Source organism: Corvus cornix, chromosome 2, assembly GCF_000738735.6.
Source record: "Corvus cornix cornix isolate S_Up_H32 chromosome 2, ASM73873v5, whole genome shotgun sequence".
Taxonomy (NCBI): Eukaryota; Metazoa; Chordata; class Aves; order Passeriformes; family Corvidae; genus Corvus; species Corvus cornix.
The window spans coordinates 16,477,627-16,497,570 of record NC_046333.1 but is presented as its reverse complement, the minus strand read 5'-3'; the positions used below and the strand labels follow the sequence as shown (position 1 = coordinate 16,497,570).

Sequence of the window (19,944 nt, the reverse complement as noted above, 5' to 3'; positions counted from 1 at the left end):
AGTGGTTGGGTTCCTCAGAGCCACCTTTGCATTTACAAATACATGTTTTTATATCTAGATTCCCTGCAAATTTTCTCATTCACCATCTGCTATGTTATATGGGAAATGCTGTAGAAATGAATAAGACCTTTCATGATTTATTTAATATGCTGAAACTGGAAGTCCACAAAAATAAGGTATTTCACCAGGAAGGAAGGGATCTGTCCATCATGCTAGCAACAGCATCTATTGCACTGAGCAGAAATTGTGAATGTAATGTTTATTTTGTGGATTGTCTCTGTGCGTGCATGCGCACGCATGCTCGTCCAGGAGCTGATTTTGTCACACCATGTGGAGAAATCTTTCAGAGCAGACAAATAGCAAGGTAATCTATATGCAAATTTGCTGGTTTAGTCAGTCTGATGTGCCTGTGACAAAGAGTGGATTTAATTATAGTTTATTGGTGCTGGTTATGCTTGAGTAATCTGGAGGTAATGGTGCATAATGCTGAATTAATCTAGGATGAAAAAAATTGGTTTCCTGGGGATAAACTGAGACAAAGGCAAATCATCCTCTATTTCTACAGCTGGGTACATTTTCCTGTGCAGTCAAAACAGTTAAGTTTTCCTGGCATCATTTGGCACCATGATTTAAAAAAAAAATTCTAATGATCCAAAGAATTTTGGAAGTAAATTTTCAAAAGAATAGCTTGTTTGCAATAGCAGCATCATTCTAGCAGGTAATTTGGTATTTAGCTGCTTCTCTCCTGATTCCCTCCTCCCTCACCCAGTGTGCTCCGTGCAGACTGAGTCATGTACGTAATGCATTCAACACAAAGGCAGTTAAAAAGGTAGAAGGTGAGAATTAGCAGTGTTTGAGATAGAAAACACTATGAATAACAGCTATGTAGAACAAATGGCTAGTGCAGGAAACAAGGATAGAAAACAGGAGATTTTTCATTTCTTTATGTGAAAGATTTGGAAATTGTGTTAGTATGAGTGCTTCAGGTAAGTGTTTCAGAGTAAAATTCATTGCTAGATAAACTGAGAAAGCAAAAGTAGAAATATTTTTTATTGCAGAACACTTCCAGCTGCGTGGGTTTACAGTCATGTACATGCACAGTTTTGCTAGATTAATGTATAAACAGTGGGGAGAACAAAGAGAATGGACAGGGAGAAATTGAATATGATAGCTTTGGAAAATATTACTTCCTGCATAAAGCAGACCTCTTTAGTTACAATGGCTGTTACATATATTTTTAATGACCTAAAAATTTTGCCTCAGGTCATAAGAGAAACATAGGTCAAAAGAATAATTTCCTTATAATAGGGCAATTATTCTTTTATTCATGGAGTTCACACATCTTCAAAAGATCAGTTAAGCATGATCATCTTCGCGCAAGGAGTGCATAGCATCAGAATTTGACCACGATGAATGGTAGATTGCAAATCTGAACCATTTCACTGTGACTTTTGAAAGGTGCTGAGTATTAATTCTTCTTCCAGTCATGGGAGCCAGAAGAGTCTCAGCTTTTCAGAGAAGCTAGTTCAACACAGCACAAGAGCACAAGTTCATTGGTTGTAGTTAAGGTATCCAAAAGCATTGAGCATTTTGTGAAAAGCCAAAGCTTGTGATCCAAAAGTTAGTCACTCTTTATGCTTCTGGCTATTGTTTCTGCCTCAGAGACTGAGCAATGATCCATGTATTTTGGGGCAAGGAATGCAATGAGATGCCTGAATAACTTCAGTTTACTTTTCATCTTCAGTGTTGGAAGAAGGCAAAGCAAAAAGAACATGTTATTGGGATAATCTCCAATTTCATGCACACATGGCCTTCAGTCATTTGTTTTGGCAGACACCATAGAAACCACATCATTCAGTTTCCATTTCTTCAGGTTTTCAATGTGTTTTATCTTTCTTTCCTTAGGCAAAGAGTTTACTTTATATCTGAAAATGTTATCTGTGGACAAATATTTTTTTAAACCTCTTCAGAAAACAAACTCTTTATATTCAAGTGCTTCTGCTTTTTTTTATCTCTAGACAGTTGATACTTATAGAGGAGACAGTGGGACAGGGGAGAATACTAGCTTCTGTTCCAAGCTTTTTCAGTGCTTTTCTAGGTGAAACATGGCACATCCTTTTGCAGCCTGACATTTGAGATGCTCAGATCTTAATACCTGCAAAATCAGGCTCGATGATGTGACTAATTCATCATTATTAAGAGTTTTGACATCGATAGATGAAAATTCACTGTAGTCCATATTATTTCAAAGCACTATTCCATTTTTTTTTATGTGAGAAAAATTCTGTAGTCCCTTTTTACTTGCGTATTTCCACTTTTCTTTTAAACTATGACTTCTAGAGTTGTTGCTGTTTAAGCAGTTGTCTTTCATAATTCATTTTGGTGCTGCATATTTCAGAGGCAAAGGTGCTAAAGCTTTCCAGAGAAGATGTTTTCACTTTGCTGTCAGATGATTTTAATGATCTTTTCAGGGCATTATATGCACCCTATAACAAAATAATTTATCCGTGTCTATATGTGAGGTGTGGCATACTGAGGTTAGTGTTATTTTGCCTTAAAGTACAGTACTTCTCACATGTGCCATGATTGATGTTAGTGACCTCTGTTAGTCTCACAGAGAGGTTATTACAGAGACTCTGAATCTAATTTAGCAAAACCAGACTTGCATATTGACTACAGCTGCTTACGTCTGTGTGCTGGACTAAACACTCTCCTGAGACACTGGAGCTGTGAAAGGAGGAAATTGGTCCACAGAGAATCATAGAATCGTTTAGGGATCTTCATACTAAGTCAGCATTTCCAGGCACTTCCAGCTGCCTAGGTTCTTCTTCGAATTGCTTATTCTGAATCACCATTTTTATGCACTATGTAGTAGATTTTTTCTGAAGTTGAGCTTGTAAAGGTCAGCATCAAGAGCAGAGACTTCTGCCATTTGTACTGCCGAAGCAATTCCACTATGATACAGCTCCTCCAAGCAAGCACATGGTGGGGTGGGTGGGCTGTGAAAATTCTTGGCTCAACCATTTTATCTTCCTACCTAAAGTAGCATGCTTTATGCATCTAAAAACCACAAGAAGCCAGATGTCTCCATCTGAGCCCCTTACTAATAATCTTGTATACCCGTACAAGGGTATAAACCTTCAGTGCTAAGCTTGGTGTTGCTGTGTTTGTTCCTGTGGTCTGGCCTTACAGACAGCCACTGTAGGCAGCCTCTGCACTGGCAGCCTTGAACAGTCCTCTTTAGGCCTGATCCAAAGCCTGTGTGAGGTGAGTGGGATATTTCCAGTTGACCTCAGTGGGCTGTGGATCCAGTAATAAGTTAAGCTTCATGTGTCATTCATAAAGTTACATGTAGAAAGAGCCAGTGCTGCTGCTGCTGCTTCTTGGAAAAATGAGAGACAATACAGTTCTCAGCTGTAACAAAGAGATTATTCGGGGTGCCTGCATGGCTCTGAGGTGTCTGACCTTCCTTCTCAGAGCTGGAGGTTCAACAGCTTGCTAGTTTGGTCCCTAATTGACAGCATATATTTGTGACTGTGCACTTAATCACGGTTGCTGATTGGAGTAATTTAATCAAGGAATTGATTGGGGCAATTTGGAATAGGTCCCGCTGGTGAATATCAGTAGTTAAGATGGATTGCCTAGTGGAGACAATAGCCAGGAAAAGATAGGGTAAAGGGTAGCCAGTGAGTAACTCGCATGTTATCCGACAAGGGACTCTTTCACCTTGTTCACTGACAGTTCCCCCTCAACTTCTCAGGATGGTGAGTACCCCACAGTCTGAAAATATTCATAGTCAGGGTAAGGAGTGAGGTGAGGAAACTTGCTGATGATGTTACGTTATTCAGATCATTGAGGAAAGGGCAGACTGAGGAATTCTGGAAGGCCATTATGAGGCTGAGGTTCAGTGCTCAGTAGTTGTCAGATATATAAATCAAGCATTAGGAGTGATTAGGAAAGACATAGATGATAAAACAGCAAATGTTGCTTTACCATGGCATGAGTTCCTGGTTTCTCCTCACCTGTGCAGTTCTGGTCCTCTCATGTCAAAGAGAATATATAATAAACTTGGAAAAGTATCAAGCAGGAGCAACAAGGATAAGCAAAGGTAAGAAATTACTTTGGCTTGAAGAATGAGGAGACTAGAAGCCCGTAGGCTGAAAAGGAGAGACAGCTTGCCACGAGTATGATGCAGATCTCTAGGCTCAGGAGTGGAAAGGTGTGGCTAGGGGTCAGGCATTCGGTGTCTCTTCCAAACCAAAAATGTTACACAAAGCTAGCGGCAGTCAGGTTCAGAGAAGGAGGTGGTTCTTCATAGAGTGTGTGACAGACCTGCAAAAACTATTGCTAAAAGGTGTTGTGGATGCCAGATCTTCGTGCTCAATAAAAAACTGAAGAAGTACCTGAAGGAGAACCTAATTACAGAGAAACCCCGTGTGTCTCAGAAAATACCCAAAAATCATTGTAGATAAGAGAGAGTATAGAGAAGGAAGTATCATATATGCTTATCTTGTTATTTCTCTTCCCCCATTTCTGGCCGCTCTCGGAGTCCAGATACTGGGTTCAGGAACCTTTGATCTGGCACAGTACTGGTGTTCGTGTGAAACTAATACTTCCATAGGGTGCTCCAGAAGAGAGGTCTGCAGCAGCTCCTCTTGAGCACCCCAGAAGCAGATCCCAGTGACAGAGCTGTGTGTATGTGCAGCACCATTAGCTTACTTTATGCCATGACCTCCTCTGCCTTGTTATGCAGTGTGGACATTCTTCCAGATGTTTGCATGAATCATTTTTTAATGATAGAAGTCTTCTATTTTTTCTTGTAATAAAAGCACGCAAGTAAGTGTTGTAAGTGTGGTGTTTAAAAATGGGGGAAATATGTAGATGCAGTGGACTTCTTGCCATGAAAAAGAAGGGGGGAAAAAAAGCTCATTTTTTTCCTTCTTGAAAGGTTTGGGTGCCATCTGCTGGGTTCAGTAGGACCTTACACACTGGAGCAAAATTGCTAGTTGCTGCAAGTTGGAAAGTGCCTGAAGAACTGAATTTGCCGAGGATTGCAGTGTCTTTGTTTGCACCTCCTGGTTCTTTTGTCTCCATTGGTGATAAAGTAACCCAGGTATATGGGATATACTCCCACACAAAAAAGTGCCTGCTTACAGTTTCCTTTTAAAGGCACCGTTCAGGCTGAATTCTCTAATGATTTTCACTGTGTTTGGTCACCTAATGGAGAAATAGTGGAAGGAAATGAGGATTTTTGGGCTTTGTGTCCTAGCCACCTACTGTGCTAGCAGAGCCCACTCTGAGCAGCCTTCAGGCTCTCTAAGGCTGTGGGAGACAGGGACAGGCAGATGCTGGGAGCTGGAGCCGGCTGTTTGTCCAGGGGCCTGGTTACTGCCTCTGTTTGAAACGTGGCAGAGGTGTATAAAAACAAGAGACAGCCCTGTACGTTGAGCTGTGTGAAGGGGTGATGTGTGAGTGTACCAGCTGAGGGAGGGGCCATGAGGTGGGCATGGCACCTGCTCTGCAGTTAGGGCACCTGGTGACAGTGAGCTGGCACCTCTGGGCTTGTAGTGTAAGATGTCCCTAGCTCTCAAGCTCTAGTGCCCTAGAGCAAGGTAATAGAATAAGGTAGCCACAGGCACTTCCAGGGGGCTGAGATATGTACTCATTGTCCAGGGGAGATGGCCAGCTGTGTGTTTGTGGAAAAATGGCCAAGAGTGTGACCTATGTGAGCAGGTGAGTGCAGACATGCAGGGACTGTAACACGGTCACCCACAGCACTGCCTTGGGATGCACCTGTCTGTGTGAGACCTCTTAAGGTGTAATATCCCTTTAGTTTTTTCTTCCTCACAGTTATCTCCATGGTATGTTCCCTCTCACTCCATAATTTGATGATACAGGGCTTTGGCAGCAATAGCGACTTGTGTGGTCCCATCCTCTCATCCATCCCTTGCTACTCATTCTCTCCCCAAGCCACAATGTCCCTTATCCCCTTGCTGTATGTGGGTCATGCTGTGTACTTCTGCATTTAAAAATATATAAACCAAAGCTACAGCATGATGAAATGAGTTCTATTTAACCCAGACCAGTTCCGTTTTTTTTTTTTAATCAGAATATGGCCTCCTGAGCAGCTGGGTCAGCACAAGCAAGGGAAGCCTGGTGTCTGCAGTGCTGAGCAGGGAGCAAGGGACATGTGGCTGAGGAGCAAGTCCTCTGTATTTGGCTCTGCTTTTGAACCCTTGGATCACCCAGCTGTGGGCAGGGTTTGGCCTCTGCACCAGGACGTCCCAGCCCACCAGCAGACATCTGTGAGGAGATGGCACCTACATGAGCCGGAGGCTGGCAGCACTCTGTGCTGTGAGGGACCTTGCCAAGTTCCCTCCATCCAGCACTGCTCTGCTTTGGGGGCTTACTGACACGTATAAACCCAGTGTCCTTGCTGCTAGGTGGAGGTGTGCTTTGAATTTTTACCTGCACAGGCTGAAAAGCAAGGGATGTGACAATAGTGAATCCTTGGAGCATATTTAGCTACTCTTCGTGCATTCACAATATTTCACTAACTGTGCACTTAAAATTTTTAAGAATATAGATAGAAATGAACACATAAATAAGGGATAATGAAGCCTTTTTCCTTTGCGTCCATTCTTTTCTTTCCATATCAAGAGATGGCAGTATGTTATTCCATCCAGGTTCCTAAAGACTTACACCCTTCTCTGCTTTAGCAGGGAAACCAAGTTCCTTCAGAGTCTTAGACAGAATGTTCAGTCCTAGGCAAGTAGGAAGTCTGGCATTTTGGTGGTCTTGGAGTTGCAAAGGTATGTCAACACATACCCATAATACCTTGATCAGTAAAGGAAGGAGATCCTAAATTTTGTCAAAAAAAAAGGTTTAAAAATTTTACAGGTTTTTGATACAAACAAATGCAAAAGAATACTTCTGATGGTGTTGGGTTTTGAATGATTCTCTATCTAGAACATATCACAGTTTTATATATAATTTTTGCAAAAACAGCAAGAGTAAAGCAGAATAAAAATGTATAGGAAGAAAGCTAGAATTGAGCCCAAAGAAAGGCAGTCAGTTAGGAGAAAAATCTGTTTTACCTGAAAGTTTATACTTAAACAAATTTAACATACTCTTCGAAAACTAATTATGTTCAGCATTCAGTCTGGGTGCCTCACATATGACAGACCACAAAATGAGAAACAGAATTTCTTCTAGTGTTTGTGCATTGAGTGTTAAACCTTGAACCAGAGCAGTTGTAGACTTCATTGAACTCTATATCACTGTTACAATTCTGAAGCCCTTGAATTCATATTACAATGCATTTAAATGATTTTAAGCAAAAGCTGCCAATGGCAACTTGTGTATAGTTCATAATCACCATGGGTTTTATATTTTCTTATATTCTGTTTTTGCTGCCTTTTTTTTCCAAATCATCTTCATGATGTGTTTTCACAGGGTCATTGTGTGGTGCCTTCAGACCTTTGTATAGTGATTTAATTTCTGTGTTTGTCTTATTTTATGAATTACTATCTTTCAGCACCCCCAGATTCAAAAGGAGTCACAATACATCAAGTACTTGTGCTGTGATGATAAAGCAACCCTGCATCAGTGGGTAACAGGAATAAGAATTGCCAAGGTGAGATTAAAAGTAAATTTACTTTAATATGTTTTCTGTAAAATCAGGTCTTCCTCAGGTTACTGACTGTCATCACCTCAACTGGAAATGCTGTGACAAGAATGGACATTCATGCTAATTTTACCATAGAAACAAAGATCAGAAGTGCATGATGAGGATGGATTTGCTGAATGTCCCTGCACCTTAGCTATCAGTGTCTTTTTCTTATTAACACAGGAGTTCAGTAGCTATAAAACTCATATACTCATAAAACTTACTGCACAGTTATCTGGCTCAATAATAATATGCTGTGGCTAAAAATGTGCAAGCTCTGGTCAGTCCAGTGGGGACATTTTTCAGACAGTCCTACCCAAATTGTCTGTCTCACTCTGTTCAAAAAGATCCTAATTGACAGCCCATTTTTCTTTGTACAAGACATTGAGGGAGATGGATTTATACACAGCCTTGGTATTGGCTGTATTTTCCCATACAGACCCACTCCTCTTATCTGTTAGTTTGGGCTTTTTCCTGACAGTTTTGCTGCAGGGTGACATATAACAAAGGTGTGGGGTGAACATCAAATTAATGTTGTGTCTTACACTGACAGAGCTGTTTGCTCTAGAGCCTGGAATTCAGTGTCTCAAGTCTCCAGTTTGAAAATGTAATACCTGGAAAACGACTGGAAAAAGATACTTACTGAGAACAGTTGATTTTAAAGCCAAGGACTGTGTTTGGTCATGGGGATTCATGTTTTATTGTGCTGTTACAGAGATGCTTTTCACCTGGCCCTGCATGGAAAAGGGCACACTACTTGTATAAAGATACTTTTTAACAAAACTAGGTAGGAAGAAACAGGGTTAGAAAAGTTGTCCAAGAGCAAAAAAAATGTTTGGCCTATATCAAGCTCATATTATGGTTTTGATTGTTTTGCAGTATGGCAAGACTCTCTATGACAATTACAAATGTGCAGTGAAGAAAGCTGGCTTGTCCTCTCGGTGGGTCAATCAAAAAGTGATGGAACCAGCTACCCCTGCAGGATCCTCATCAGCAGGTACTGATACTGTCACAGCAGTTGAAGTCACATTTATTGTCCCCTTCTACTATGTTGCATAGTCATTGTTCAGAAAAGCCACCCATGGATTCAGCAAGATGTCTTTTTATAGACAGGCCAGTGTAGCTTTGGTCTATGACTAAGCCCAGCAGCAGAGCTCTCACTTTACAGTTAGAACTTGGAGAATACAAAGACAGTTCACTGAAGATCAGTTTAAATCTGCGTAACTTAATAAGGTATTTTTCTGTCGGCATCTGAATCCTTTATCCTCCATCTACATTTTGCAGACTGATGGTCCATGTCTTGAAACTTTCTGTTTGCCCATCTCTACACTGGCTGTGTTGGAGTTTTTCTTCCCATCAATAAAAGGGATGAGTGGGAGATTCTGAGATTGATCATTATAGAAAGATTATTACAGGGTGAGCCACTCCCTTTCCTAGCCTTTCACTGATTGCCATGGTAGCAATGTGGGTGTTAGGGCACAAGAGTAAGAAAGGATTGGGTTATTTTCTAACCTTACTTTTCCAGTAGCTTCATCATACTGCTGTTACTGATCTTACCATGATAGAAATACAACAGTGAATGATACTAGTTGTAACTTGCATGACTAATTTTAGTTTACATGCTTAAGATATGCTTTATTAGGAAGGGTATGCTGGCTAAGTACTTACTGTCTTAAGACAGGCAAAGTCAAAATCACTGTTGGCAGTTAATTAATCTGACTTCTCATGTAGACAACTCAAACACCTTTCTAGGGCTTCAGTTCACCTTTTCTGAGTACATGTGAGATAGAGGGTGGTCTTCCTACTATTCCTTGGAGTTAAATCATGTTAGTAAATACACGTCTGGGATGGGGAGATGCAATAACAGACTGTTTAGAGATCAGGGAGGTTCCGGATTGGGGGGAGGGGGGTGTTTTTAAGGGCTTGTTTTACTTCTCATTATCCTGCTCTGATTTTGTTGGTAATAAATTCGCTTTATATCTCTTAAGTTGAGCCTATTTCACCCTTGATGTTTGGTGAGTGATCTCTCCTGGTCCTTATCTGAACCCATGAATCCTTACTTAAATTTTCTCTCCTCTGCTGCAGAGAGGAGTGAGTGAGTGGCTTTTGTGGGTGCCTGGCATCCAGCCAGTGTCAACCCTCGACAGGAGGAAGTTTGGGTTGACTCAGTTGACTAAGGGTGGGTGGGACAGTTGTGGAACATTTGTGTTCAGGTGCTGACAGCTGTAGAGAGGGTGGCTGGCCAGGGGGGCTCCATGCTGGTGCTGCCATCTGTCCTGGATATGGGCAGGACTGAGGCCTTATAAAGGCTGTATATACACCTGTGTGACTTCAGCTCCTTAATAGAATCTAGGAACATTGCATGTGTTCAACAGAATATACTGCTAATTTTAACTAATGGATTGCATTAAATGGTTAAGTAGCCTGGAAAGATTTTAGTCATGTATACTGTCTCTATGGAAATATCTCTGAAGGATCATTAGTGTTCTAATTGAGGCAAGTCACTGTGGTTCTGGGTATCTTCCAGTTTTCTGGAAGATACCCAGACTATATTCAGCTATATAGTCATAGCTGCCCTATATAAAACCTGGGGCCTGACTATGCTACTAGAACTGCCTGACTGTGAGCAGTGGTTGGTTTGTGCTTTGGAAATGGAACAGAGCATGTTCACTTCTTTTCAGATGGCTCTATAGCCATTTGTATGGCCTGACTTCAGTATAGGCTAAAATCTGCTATAGAAAACTACAGTCCTGTGTGAACTGAGCAGGGGCTGTACTCTGTTAACTTCAGTGGCAGCCAAGGAAGGCAGGTGAAACTTCTGTTCTCACATATCATCTAGCCACTATTCCCTGGACACACTGCTGTAGTCAGCATTTGTATATTCACATATACCCCAACTTGTGTAGTCTGTGGCTCTAAAGTGTCCCAGGTGCATCTCAGTCAAAATATGTTATTTCCTTCTCTGCCTTACTGTGTGCCTTTGGACACTAAAAAAATCAGTGTATGTAGTGGTCCTGCACAATATCATGATGTTTGAAAGATAGAAGATGTTGCTTTATTCAGATGTTCCTTATCACTACAAGGATAAATATTTTGCATTTAGGTATTTATATTTTTAATTATTTGGACTACCTTTTTTTTTTTCTTAAAACAAATGCTAAATCACCTTAAAATTTTGAAGAAATTGACTTGTAAAGAATACTATAACATTTAAATTAAAAATAAACCTTAAGAATAGAATGCACGGGCTCGCATACTATATTGTCTGGGAGTCCATTAGCTGTCTGGCAGGAGATGATGTATCAAGTGTTGCTATCAAGTCTTGCATAGTTAATGAAAGCCATTAACAGAAGAAGTAACAGATTACCATGTCCCAGCCTTCTGTTATATCATTTTTGCCAAGTAGAACACCATACCTTGCACTAGATAGAGTGGATCTCTCTCTGCTCTCCTTCATTTAGTTAAATCTCAGTATGACTGAGGGCAGCAACATCTTTGAGCAGTGTGAAGACCAAACTCCTGCTCTGCTGTGAACAGCAGATAAAAGGAGGTGAGACAGTAACTTGCTCCACTTGAGGGAGCAGAACCCCTCTGGGCACAGAACCCAGGGGAGGAAGGAGAGCCACAAGGTTGGTTTTATCTCTTTGTTGACTTCCATGTTAATTCTTCAACACCACAAAATTGTAGTTTGAATGATCCAAATGGTACTTTGGATTAAATACGCTGAACAACATGCAGGCACAGGCATAAAACCTAAGGACGTCAGACCACCTTCTGTCATCCCTTGAAGCCTAAATAGCTGTAGTAAATTAGGCACACTGCAGAGTTAGTCTTGCTTCTCTGCCAGTCATGTGATTTGCAGGCATGGCAATAAAAAAAATTTATTCTATTTTTTATCATATTCATGGAACCTCTTTGCTAATCAATAAAGTACACGTTAACATTAAAGCCATTGTTGTGCTTAATCTACACTGTAGACAGCTAAGGGTTCACTAACATCTGAGAAGTACATGAGTGGAACTTTACTGGATCTCAGAACTGTAAATTATAATAGAGCTAAGGCAGTCATTAAGGTTTACAAATATATTTCTCTAGGCACCAAACACTGTCTACTACAGCTTTTAAAAATGCTACACTAAACTGGAGAGTATTTAATCCTCATCAGACTACACAGGGGCCAAGGATTTTTTATAATTAAACTTATAAATTTGTCATTTGGTCTCACATTCACTTAATCCATTTGACAGTACTGGGTTATTTATGCATACCCCTTACACAAGCAGAATTGGTGGGCAGGTGTTTTAAAGAGCTTTAACTTAGCCAGCTTCCAGATCCGCACTAATCTGAGAACGCAGTGAAGTTCACAGATCTTTTTGATTCCAAATGGGGCAGATGTTTCAGAGCTGGGGAGATGTTTTAGCTTGTTTACTAAAGAAAGTGGATCAGCCCCTCTGTAGGATTTCAGACCTTCCACTCCCATGACTGATTGATATGAAACTATGGTGCTTTTAGTCTTTAGCCTAAATTAAATTTAAAAAAAAAAAAAGGGGGCAATAAAAACTGGGAATATATAGTAATACTACAGCACACTGCAAACTTCAAACTGCTATTATGAAAGACAGGTATTTTAATGTAAGGTACTTACAGATTTTAATGTAAGCTACTTTATTTTCCTTAACTGAATATGAAAAGTCACAAAATGAGCTTGAAGTAGAAAACAGATTTTACTAAGTTATGTATAAAAACCCTGTAACAAGTGTTTCCTTGTGGAAGTTGTAAAGAAATTTTTACAGCCTTTTTCTTAGTTGGGTATTCCCTGATTTGGTTAATATCACAAAAACATAACACTGTCTTCCCTTTGGCTCCTCTCCTTATCACAGGTACTGTTCAGTCAAACGGAGAGATTCCCCACATGGTTCGTCGTTCCAGTGCAGAATTTCCAGACACTCAGAAGAAAGTGGATACATCCGAAGTACAGGTGAGTAGTTACTACAGTTAAATGTCATCTGTGAATGAGTTCTTCAAGTTTGTTTCCCTTCACCCACTGTCTTCCCCCTCAAAGTGCCAGTGAGAAGGATTTGGCTCCTGGGAAAAGTGGCTGCCCCTCCTCATGCTTTGCACAGTGCAAACAGTGTGTGTGCTGTGCAGAGCCAGGAGCCTCTGATGGGAGGTGAAGGCACAGCTGCCCACTGCTTCTGTTCTTCAGAAAAAGCAGCCCTGAGTTCATGTAGCAGGAATAGGAATGTGCCTGCTGGGAAAGTCTCAAAGTGTCTGTGCTGCTAGAACCTTGGTGCCGTGTTCTGTCTCTGCCAAAAAAACCCATCTTTCCTTAGAAACACAAGGCATACAACAGTGTTTTCAGTAGGGTACACTGCACAGCTGAAGATGAGTGTGTAAGAAAGGAGAAACTGTGAAGAACTAAGGGAAAACATTACATGTTTTCCTTAGGCTCTAAGTGCATTTCTTAGTTAAGCTCCAAATTTTGTGTACTTGCACCATATCTGGCTGTAAAAATATCATAGGGAACAGTATGAGAACCTCAAGAACGTCGTAGAGAAAAAAAGTGTGCATTTGTTTGCAGTTCATTATTCAGTCTCTCCATCATGCATGAAGTGCACAGGACAAATGAAATTAAATTCCTAGGATTTTTTTGTCACCATCATTACATGTTCTACGCTTCTTGTTTCTGTCTTTGAGTTCCTCCTGTTTCTCTTTTCTGAACCTCACTTCCTCTGGAGCAGATCACATTCTCAGAACTCAGCCAGAGGTTCCCTACTCCTGTGTCTGATTTACTTCCATGTTTGTAGGCAAGGAGTGAGAATTATACATGTTATAATTAGCTCATGTCAGAATTAGTGCTGCTGACTACAGGGATGCAGAGCACTTTTCTCTAGAAGCAGCAAACAAACAGGAGGAACTAGAGATCTGTGTGCAGCCACTGGGCTTCGATCTCATTGCAATTGCAGACATGGTGGGATAGCTCCCGTGCCTGGAATGTTGTCAGGAAGGGCCACGTGCTGTTTAGGAGAGACAGACCAGGAAGGTGCAGTGGTGGAGTTGCCCTCTATGTGAGGCAACACTTGGAGTGTACCAAGCTCTGCCTTGGTGAGGATAAAAGGGCAGACTAGTAAGGGTGACACCATTGTGGGTGCTTGCTACAGGCCACCTGATCAGAAGGAGGAAGTGGATGAGGCCTTCTACAGGCAGCTGGAAGCAGCCCCACAGTCACAGGCCCTGGTTCTTGGGAGGCTTTAACTACCCTGACATCTGGAGAAGAAAAACAGTGAAGCACAAACAGGAGGTTCCTGGAAAGCACTGATGACAGCTTCCTGTCACAGGTAGTGGAGGATCCCACAAGGAATGCTGTGCTCCCTGACCTTATACTAACAAACAGGGAAGGCCTTGTTGGACATGTGAAGGTTGGGGCAGCCTTGGCTGCAGAGACCATGAGATTGTAGAGTTTAGTATTGAAGGGAGAGGATGCAAGAGAGAGAGCAAGATTTTAACCAGGGACTCCAGGAGAACTAACTTTAGCATCTTTAGGGATCTTCTTGGAAGAATCCCATGGGAGAAGGCCCTGAAGGGAAGAGGAGTCCAAGAGAGGTGGTCGATATTCAAGGATCATTTCCTCCAGGCTCAAGGACAATGCAACCCAAAGATACGTCCTTGATGTTAGTCTTACTAACTGCAATTATTTGAAATTTTAGAAGTACTCATCTTCTGAGGACAACATTCAAAGAAGTACTATGACTGGCAACAGGGAGGTTTCCACTGTTAAACCTCTGTAGGCAGCTCTGGGAAGAAAATAAAATACTATTTTCACATTTCAGGCAAAATGTACTCTACTTCATTTCCCTGTCTACTACACTCTCCCCATGTATTTTCACATCTTTTTATGTTCTTAGGCAGTGGCATTAGTTTACACATTCACTGACTGTGTCTGTCCTCTTTTTTTCCTGCTTATTAAAGGCTGAAACAAATAATGCCAGTGCACCTGGCCTGGCACAGCCATTGCTGAGGCCACAGAACATCCGGAGTAAGAGGACCTCACTGCAGCCTCCTCCTCCACCTGAAAGGCGTTCATCTGCTATTTCTGCTTCACCAGTTCTACCCTCCAAAGTGAAACGAGACAGCGGCATTTTCCTAACAGATCCAGAGAGCTTTCCAGCACCACCACCTACATTGCAGATTGATTTTCCTCCACCACCACCACCATCTGATTTCTGTGAACCACCTCCTGATTTTGTGCCTCCACCACCACCAGTCTCCAGCAGCAGTAATGGAGATGTGCCATTACCCCCTCCACCCATCTCCAGTAAGCCACCACCACTTCCAACAAAGAAACCTGTGCCACTTCCTCCAAAGAGGCTGGCAAACACAGGACAAGATGAAGAGCCACAGTCAGCAGGGCCACCTCTGATTGCAGGGGGAGGCAAGCAAGCAGATTTCATGTCTGACCTAATGAAAGCTCTTGAGAAAAAAAGGGGCAACAGCTCCTGAAGTCTGGGAGTGGGTAGACTTTAAGACGTGCTGGTTTTGTGTTGCATCACAGAAGGTCACGCTGGATCAGGCTCCTCCAGGAGGAATTCTCCTTCAGGGTTCCTCTTGAGGGGTCTCAAGAAGGTGGGGCACCCTTTGTCCCCTACTTTTTCCCTGTAACCTGCTCTTTCCCCCTGCACCTCACCATCCCCTGCTCTTAACTCCCATCCCAGCACCAGGCCAAGGTAAGAATTAGCTGGAGAGTCTTGCTTCCCTCCAAAAGGAAAGCCAGGGATGGTGGAGCAACACTCTGGAGCCAGCCATTTCAGAAAGTGAAATGCATCTGCTGTGGCTGCCTTTTTAATAGAATTGGAGTTGAAGGAGAAATACAATGTCCTCACGCAAATTTTGAGAACTGGGAAGGAAGATCCCTTTTCACAGAATTGCCTTTAAAAGTTCTTTATCAGAAAACTCTCAGCTATGGGGGGTTTTCTTCCAATAAAAAGATGCTTTAAATTTTTTTCTTCAATAGTCTGCTTTAAAAATGAAAAGCTCATCTAGATTATTGTGAGATGCAAGTCAGGGCCACGACCAGTCACTCCAAATGTTATACACTCCTGTTTCTATGTACAACTCAGTCATACCTGTCAGCATTCACAGCTGCTGCTTTGAAATCTCATTTACTTGGTTACCTTAGACAAAGAAAAAAATTAATTTTGAAATCATGTATGCTTCCATGGTAAGCAGGGGTTTTTTCTGTTGGTTAACATTTATCTACAAACTGTACCTAGAAATGATCTGTCTTGTGAAAGGCTTTGTAATTACCTTGTACCTGATAGGAATGTTTCCTCCTACATGTTTTTTTCATTTGTTCTCCCCATTTAATTCTCCGTTGTTCATTTAGGAAGCATTCATTGTTAGTTCTTTAATAAAAATAGCTTCTATTTTGTATCTGTACAAAGTGTCACAGTTAATGAACAGGCATTTTACTGGCAATTGGAACTTCAAATATTTTAAAGAATTTTTGCCTATACGTTCTAGACTTAGTTTTTATTTATTCTGGTCTTTGCCTCTTCTCATGCACACTTGACCTTTTAAGGTATCTTCAGCAATATATTTCTGTATTTTGAATTATAAAAAAGCATAAAAAGTGTGGGATCTAAATAAATAAATAAATAAATAAATACAGGGGGTGAGCATGCTGTGTTTGACAAAATGGATTCCTAGATCCAGAAGTGGTGGTGGAGGCAGGAGAATGACAAGCTGGTGGCAGTGCCACAGACTGTGTTTTGGGTCATCTCTAGTCTTATTTGTGGCTTAAGGTTGATTTGTCAATACTCACATACCTGCATAACAAGCTTAGCAGAATAAGAAAGCTTGTAACCATGTCTTCATACAGAACCTTTACCCTTGAAATTACTTCCTTTTAAAAAAAAATATTTTATTAATTTAATTTTATTTTATTTTATTTTATGCTGAAAACAATGTTTGAAACCACATGCATTTCTTCCTGAAATGATTTTGCTTTAAACACTGTGTTAAGCTGACACAGAGAGTCCATCCAGCTGTTAATGGTATTTGAGCTCCCTTGCTTTCAGCTGAACTGAGCAAAAAGCTCTCACCAAGAGAACTATGCCCACCACTAACAGAAGTGTCACCTGGAAGTCTTGAACTGACATGCTGGGACATTCAAAAGGTATCTCAGCACCTTCAAACTGCCAAACTGAGAAATGCTCTCAAGACCAGTGCAAGGCTCATACATTTAGTAGAAGCCTCAGTTCAAAGTGCAGGGTTAAAAATACCAATTAGGTAAAAGTAGGAGGGTTAATACTAGGAGTTAAAAAAAGAGGAAAGGATTACTGTTTGCCAATCTCTCTCCATATGTAACTGAAGTAAGCATTATGCAGACTCATTGAAGAGCTGGGTGTCATCTTCTGACAAGGTATTAGGAGTGCACTTTTTTTACATACTTAGGTGACAACAGCTGTCTGCTAGTCAACTATTTTTAAATCAAATGAGTTTTATGAAATACACACCCAGCATCAAAATACAGCAGAATATGACCTTAGAAAAATGTTGCACAATAAGGTCACAAAGCACTGAGACTTTTATGTGGCTTTTCTGGCATTCACTCTTCTCAACAGAACTCTCAGCTTCCCACCCTATTTCCTCCCTTCCCTTTTGTTGCAACACAATAAAATTAATTTTATACATTTTACATCTGCAGTCAATCATAATTCATGCACTTACACAAAAGAAGTTGAACTTTCTTCAAAGCAAAAAAAAAAAGCCGACAGAAAATGCCGGAAATCAAGTAAAATGCTATGATTAGACCTCTGTCAACTATTTTGTGTATGTATGTGGTTACATTGAATTTCTAAAACGTACGATTTAAACTCCATTCAAAGAACAAAGCTGCCTCCTATTGACACACGATTATCTGGCTTGATCATGTACCAAAATACACTGCAAAATACAAAAAAGATGTTCCAATGCTGTAATTCAGAGTGTATAAAAAGAAAATCCTTCCACCTCTACCTAACTTACTACCATATAAATGGTCTGTACATCACTAGAGCTTACAGTATTTTAGCCTGCAAAGATCTCAAATTGCAGCATGTTCTTTTTAACCTTTCTCCATTCCTGAAATGGAAGCAGTCTCAGCAGCTGTCATCTCCTTTAGGCTCTTGTATGACTGATGGAAGAAGGATCTACTTCAAGCAATCACTTTTCCATCAGTCCTTAGGATTAGAAAGGTTAGAGTTACGTGGAAAAGCCCCTACATGGGGGATCAGCACTGCTGCCCTTTTGTAACTGTCCTCTAATAGAGAAGGAGGATGAGAGTACAAATACCGGTTTGATTACCAGCCTCAGTATTGTTATTCCCCATCTGCTCCAGGATCACTGTTGTTTATGTAACATGAAAGATGAAGCAGCTTCAGAACTGCAAGTGGAAGTCAGAGATTTTCAGGGAATAGACCATGAAACATGGTATGAATGTTCACATTGTCATAATAAACCCCAATGATTAAGATCAAGAAGCGGAAAGGGAGGTGGTACAAAATGCTGAGCACAATGTGGGCTCATTTCTCAACTTCTACAAAACAATTAACAGGTAGTTTTGGGATAACCATATGCTTTAAGTTTTTCATACACTATTTGTTGGCACTTCGAGAGTGGAAAAGGAGAAACGTAAATGAATTGTGGCAAAGCTGCCGGACAGAACTATTGTTGATTGACAGTCTCACAGTAACTGGGAAACGTGTATTCTGTTTGAGGGAAACACACAGAACACAAGAGATTCAGTACCATTAAGTCTTTAGAATTCTCATGCTCTTGCAGAACAGGCTCAGGAAGTTTGCTCCCCTTTAACAGTCAGTACTGACTGTTATGAAATGAGAATAGTTATTAAAGCCAGATGATGTAAACTCATGGTAAAACTAGGGGAAAGAAAATGGAGATTGGCCTTCATATAAACCAAGAAGACATGACCAAGTCCATGAACGAACTACTGGAAAGAAGAAATAGCTGACCTACTCTCTGCAGCCAGAGGAGTAGTGAAACCAATTTTCAGGGCTTGCTTCATTCTTTCAGGTATTTTTTAAGAACCTGGAAAAAGTGTCACAGGGTGCACAGGGAGCAGAACATGCCACTGTTTGTAAAACAGCTCCTTATTTGAGCTGTTCTGGTTTCACCTTGTGATGCTGGAGGCTTTCTTTACCTGTAACATATGAATGAAGCAGAGGCCCACTTGCCACTAGAAGGATTTACCATGTATAAAACACTTTGAAGAAAAAAGCAGTATAGAAATGCTTTGTATTTATGCAGTTATTCCATGAGGTAAAGATGTATGGGCAGCCATGTTTGTCCCACACACAACAGAAACTTCCCAGATGTTTGGTTAAACATAAATTGGAGTTCTTGCCTTTGACCTAATTGGGAAGTGGGGCCCAAGCTGCAGTGCTGCTGCATTTACCCTGCAGACACAAATATATTCTCCACATCATCACTTATTTGAGTGTGACCCCCTCCTCCGCAAGTGGCAATGCTGATGTTCCCACACTTCCTCACAACACCATTTTGCTTGGAATTGTCCCAGAAGAGACATCAATGCTAGGGTTCCAGTAGGCCAGAACACAGCCCAGAGCTGAGGGGCTTCCACAGGCCCCCAGCAGCCCACACCTCTGGCTGGAGGTGGTGCCAGCTCTGACACTGATCCCAGTGATGGCAGGAGGGCACTCGCTGCCTGCACAAGGAATGCTAACCCAGGCTGGACTTGCATACGTCTGACGCTCACACTTCAGACTGGATTTTCAGAAAACTGTATTTAAATACCTGTATTGTGCCCCCCATTATGATACTACTATTTACAGTTCAACAACTGCCTTTATATTTCAACAGCTGTATGTCTGAGGGGAAACTGTCCTGAATAATTGTGTTGATTATAGTTAAGAAGGTATTCAAATATTCTTTTAGTCTCTGAAAGATTTGTAATAATACACATTTTTTTCCACATTTTGGGAAATAGATCTGTGAAATTTTAATTATACCACTTAATAGCCTCTGTTTCAGAATCACTGGCACTCAAAAAATTTGGAGATCCTAGAACAATCCATTTTGGTTTTGGGAACAGACAAGGTAAGATCAAGAAGTAACAAAGCCCTCAAATAAGAGATTTTTTCCCTTAAATTTTCTAGCATAATGTTAGACCTGATTGCTGATGTATTAATATTGGCTTAATTAGACACGTAAAGTTTTGTGGAACTAGAGTATCAAAAAAGAACAAGCAACAAGAC

The 19,944-nt window shown here is 41.0% G+C and overlaps 1 protein-coding gene across 2 annotated transcripts in view; it reads left to right on the top strand.

The window, feature by feature from the left end:
• Positions 1-16,181, top strand: part of LOC104689238 (amyloid beta precursor protein binding family B member 1 interacting protein) — a 64,809-nt gene extending 48,628 nt beyond the window's left edge. For both annotated transcript variants that reach the window (XM_039572144.1, XM_010399298.3), the window contains exons 11-14: positions 7,538-7,636; positions 8,549-8,666; positions 12,550-12,647; positions 14,639-16,181. In XM_039572144.1, the coding sequence (XP_039428078.1) occupies positions 7,538-7,636; positions 8,549-8,666; positions 12,550-12,647; positions 14,639-15,169 (846 nt within the window). In that variant the 3' untranslated portion in view covers positions 15,170-16,181. The remainder of the gene's footprint in view (positions 1-7,537; positions 7,637-8,548; positions 8,667-12,549; positions 12,648-14,638) is intronic.
• Positions 16,182-19,944: the final 3,763 nt, after the last annotated feature.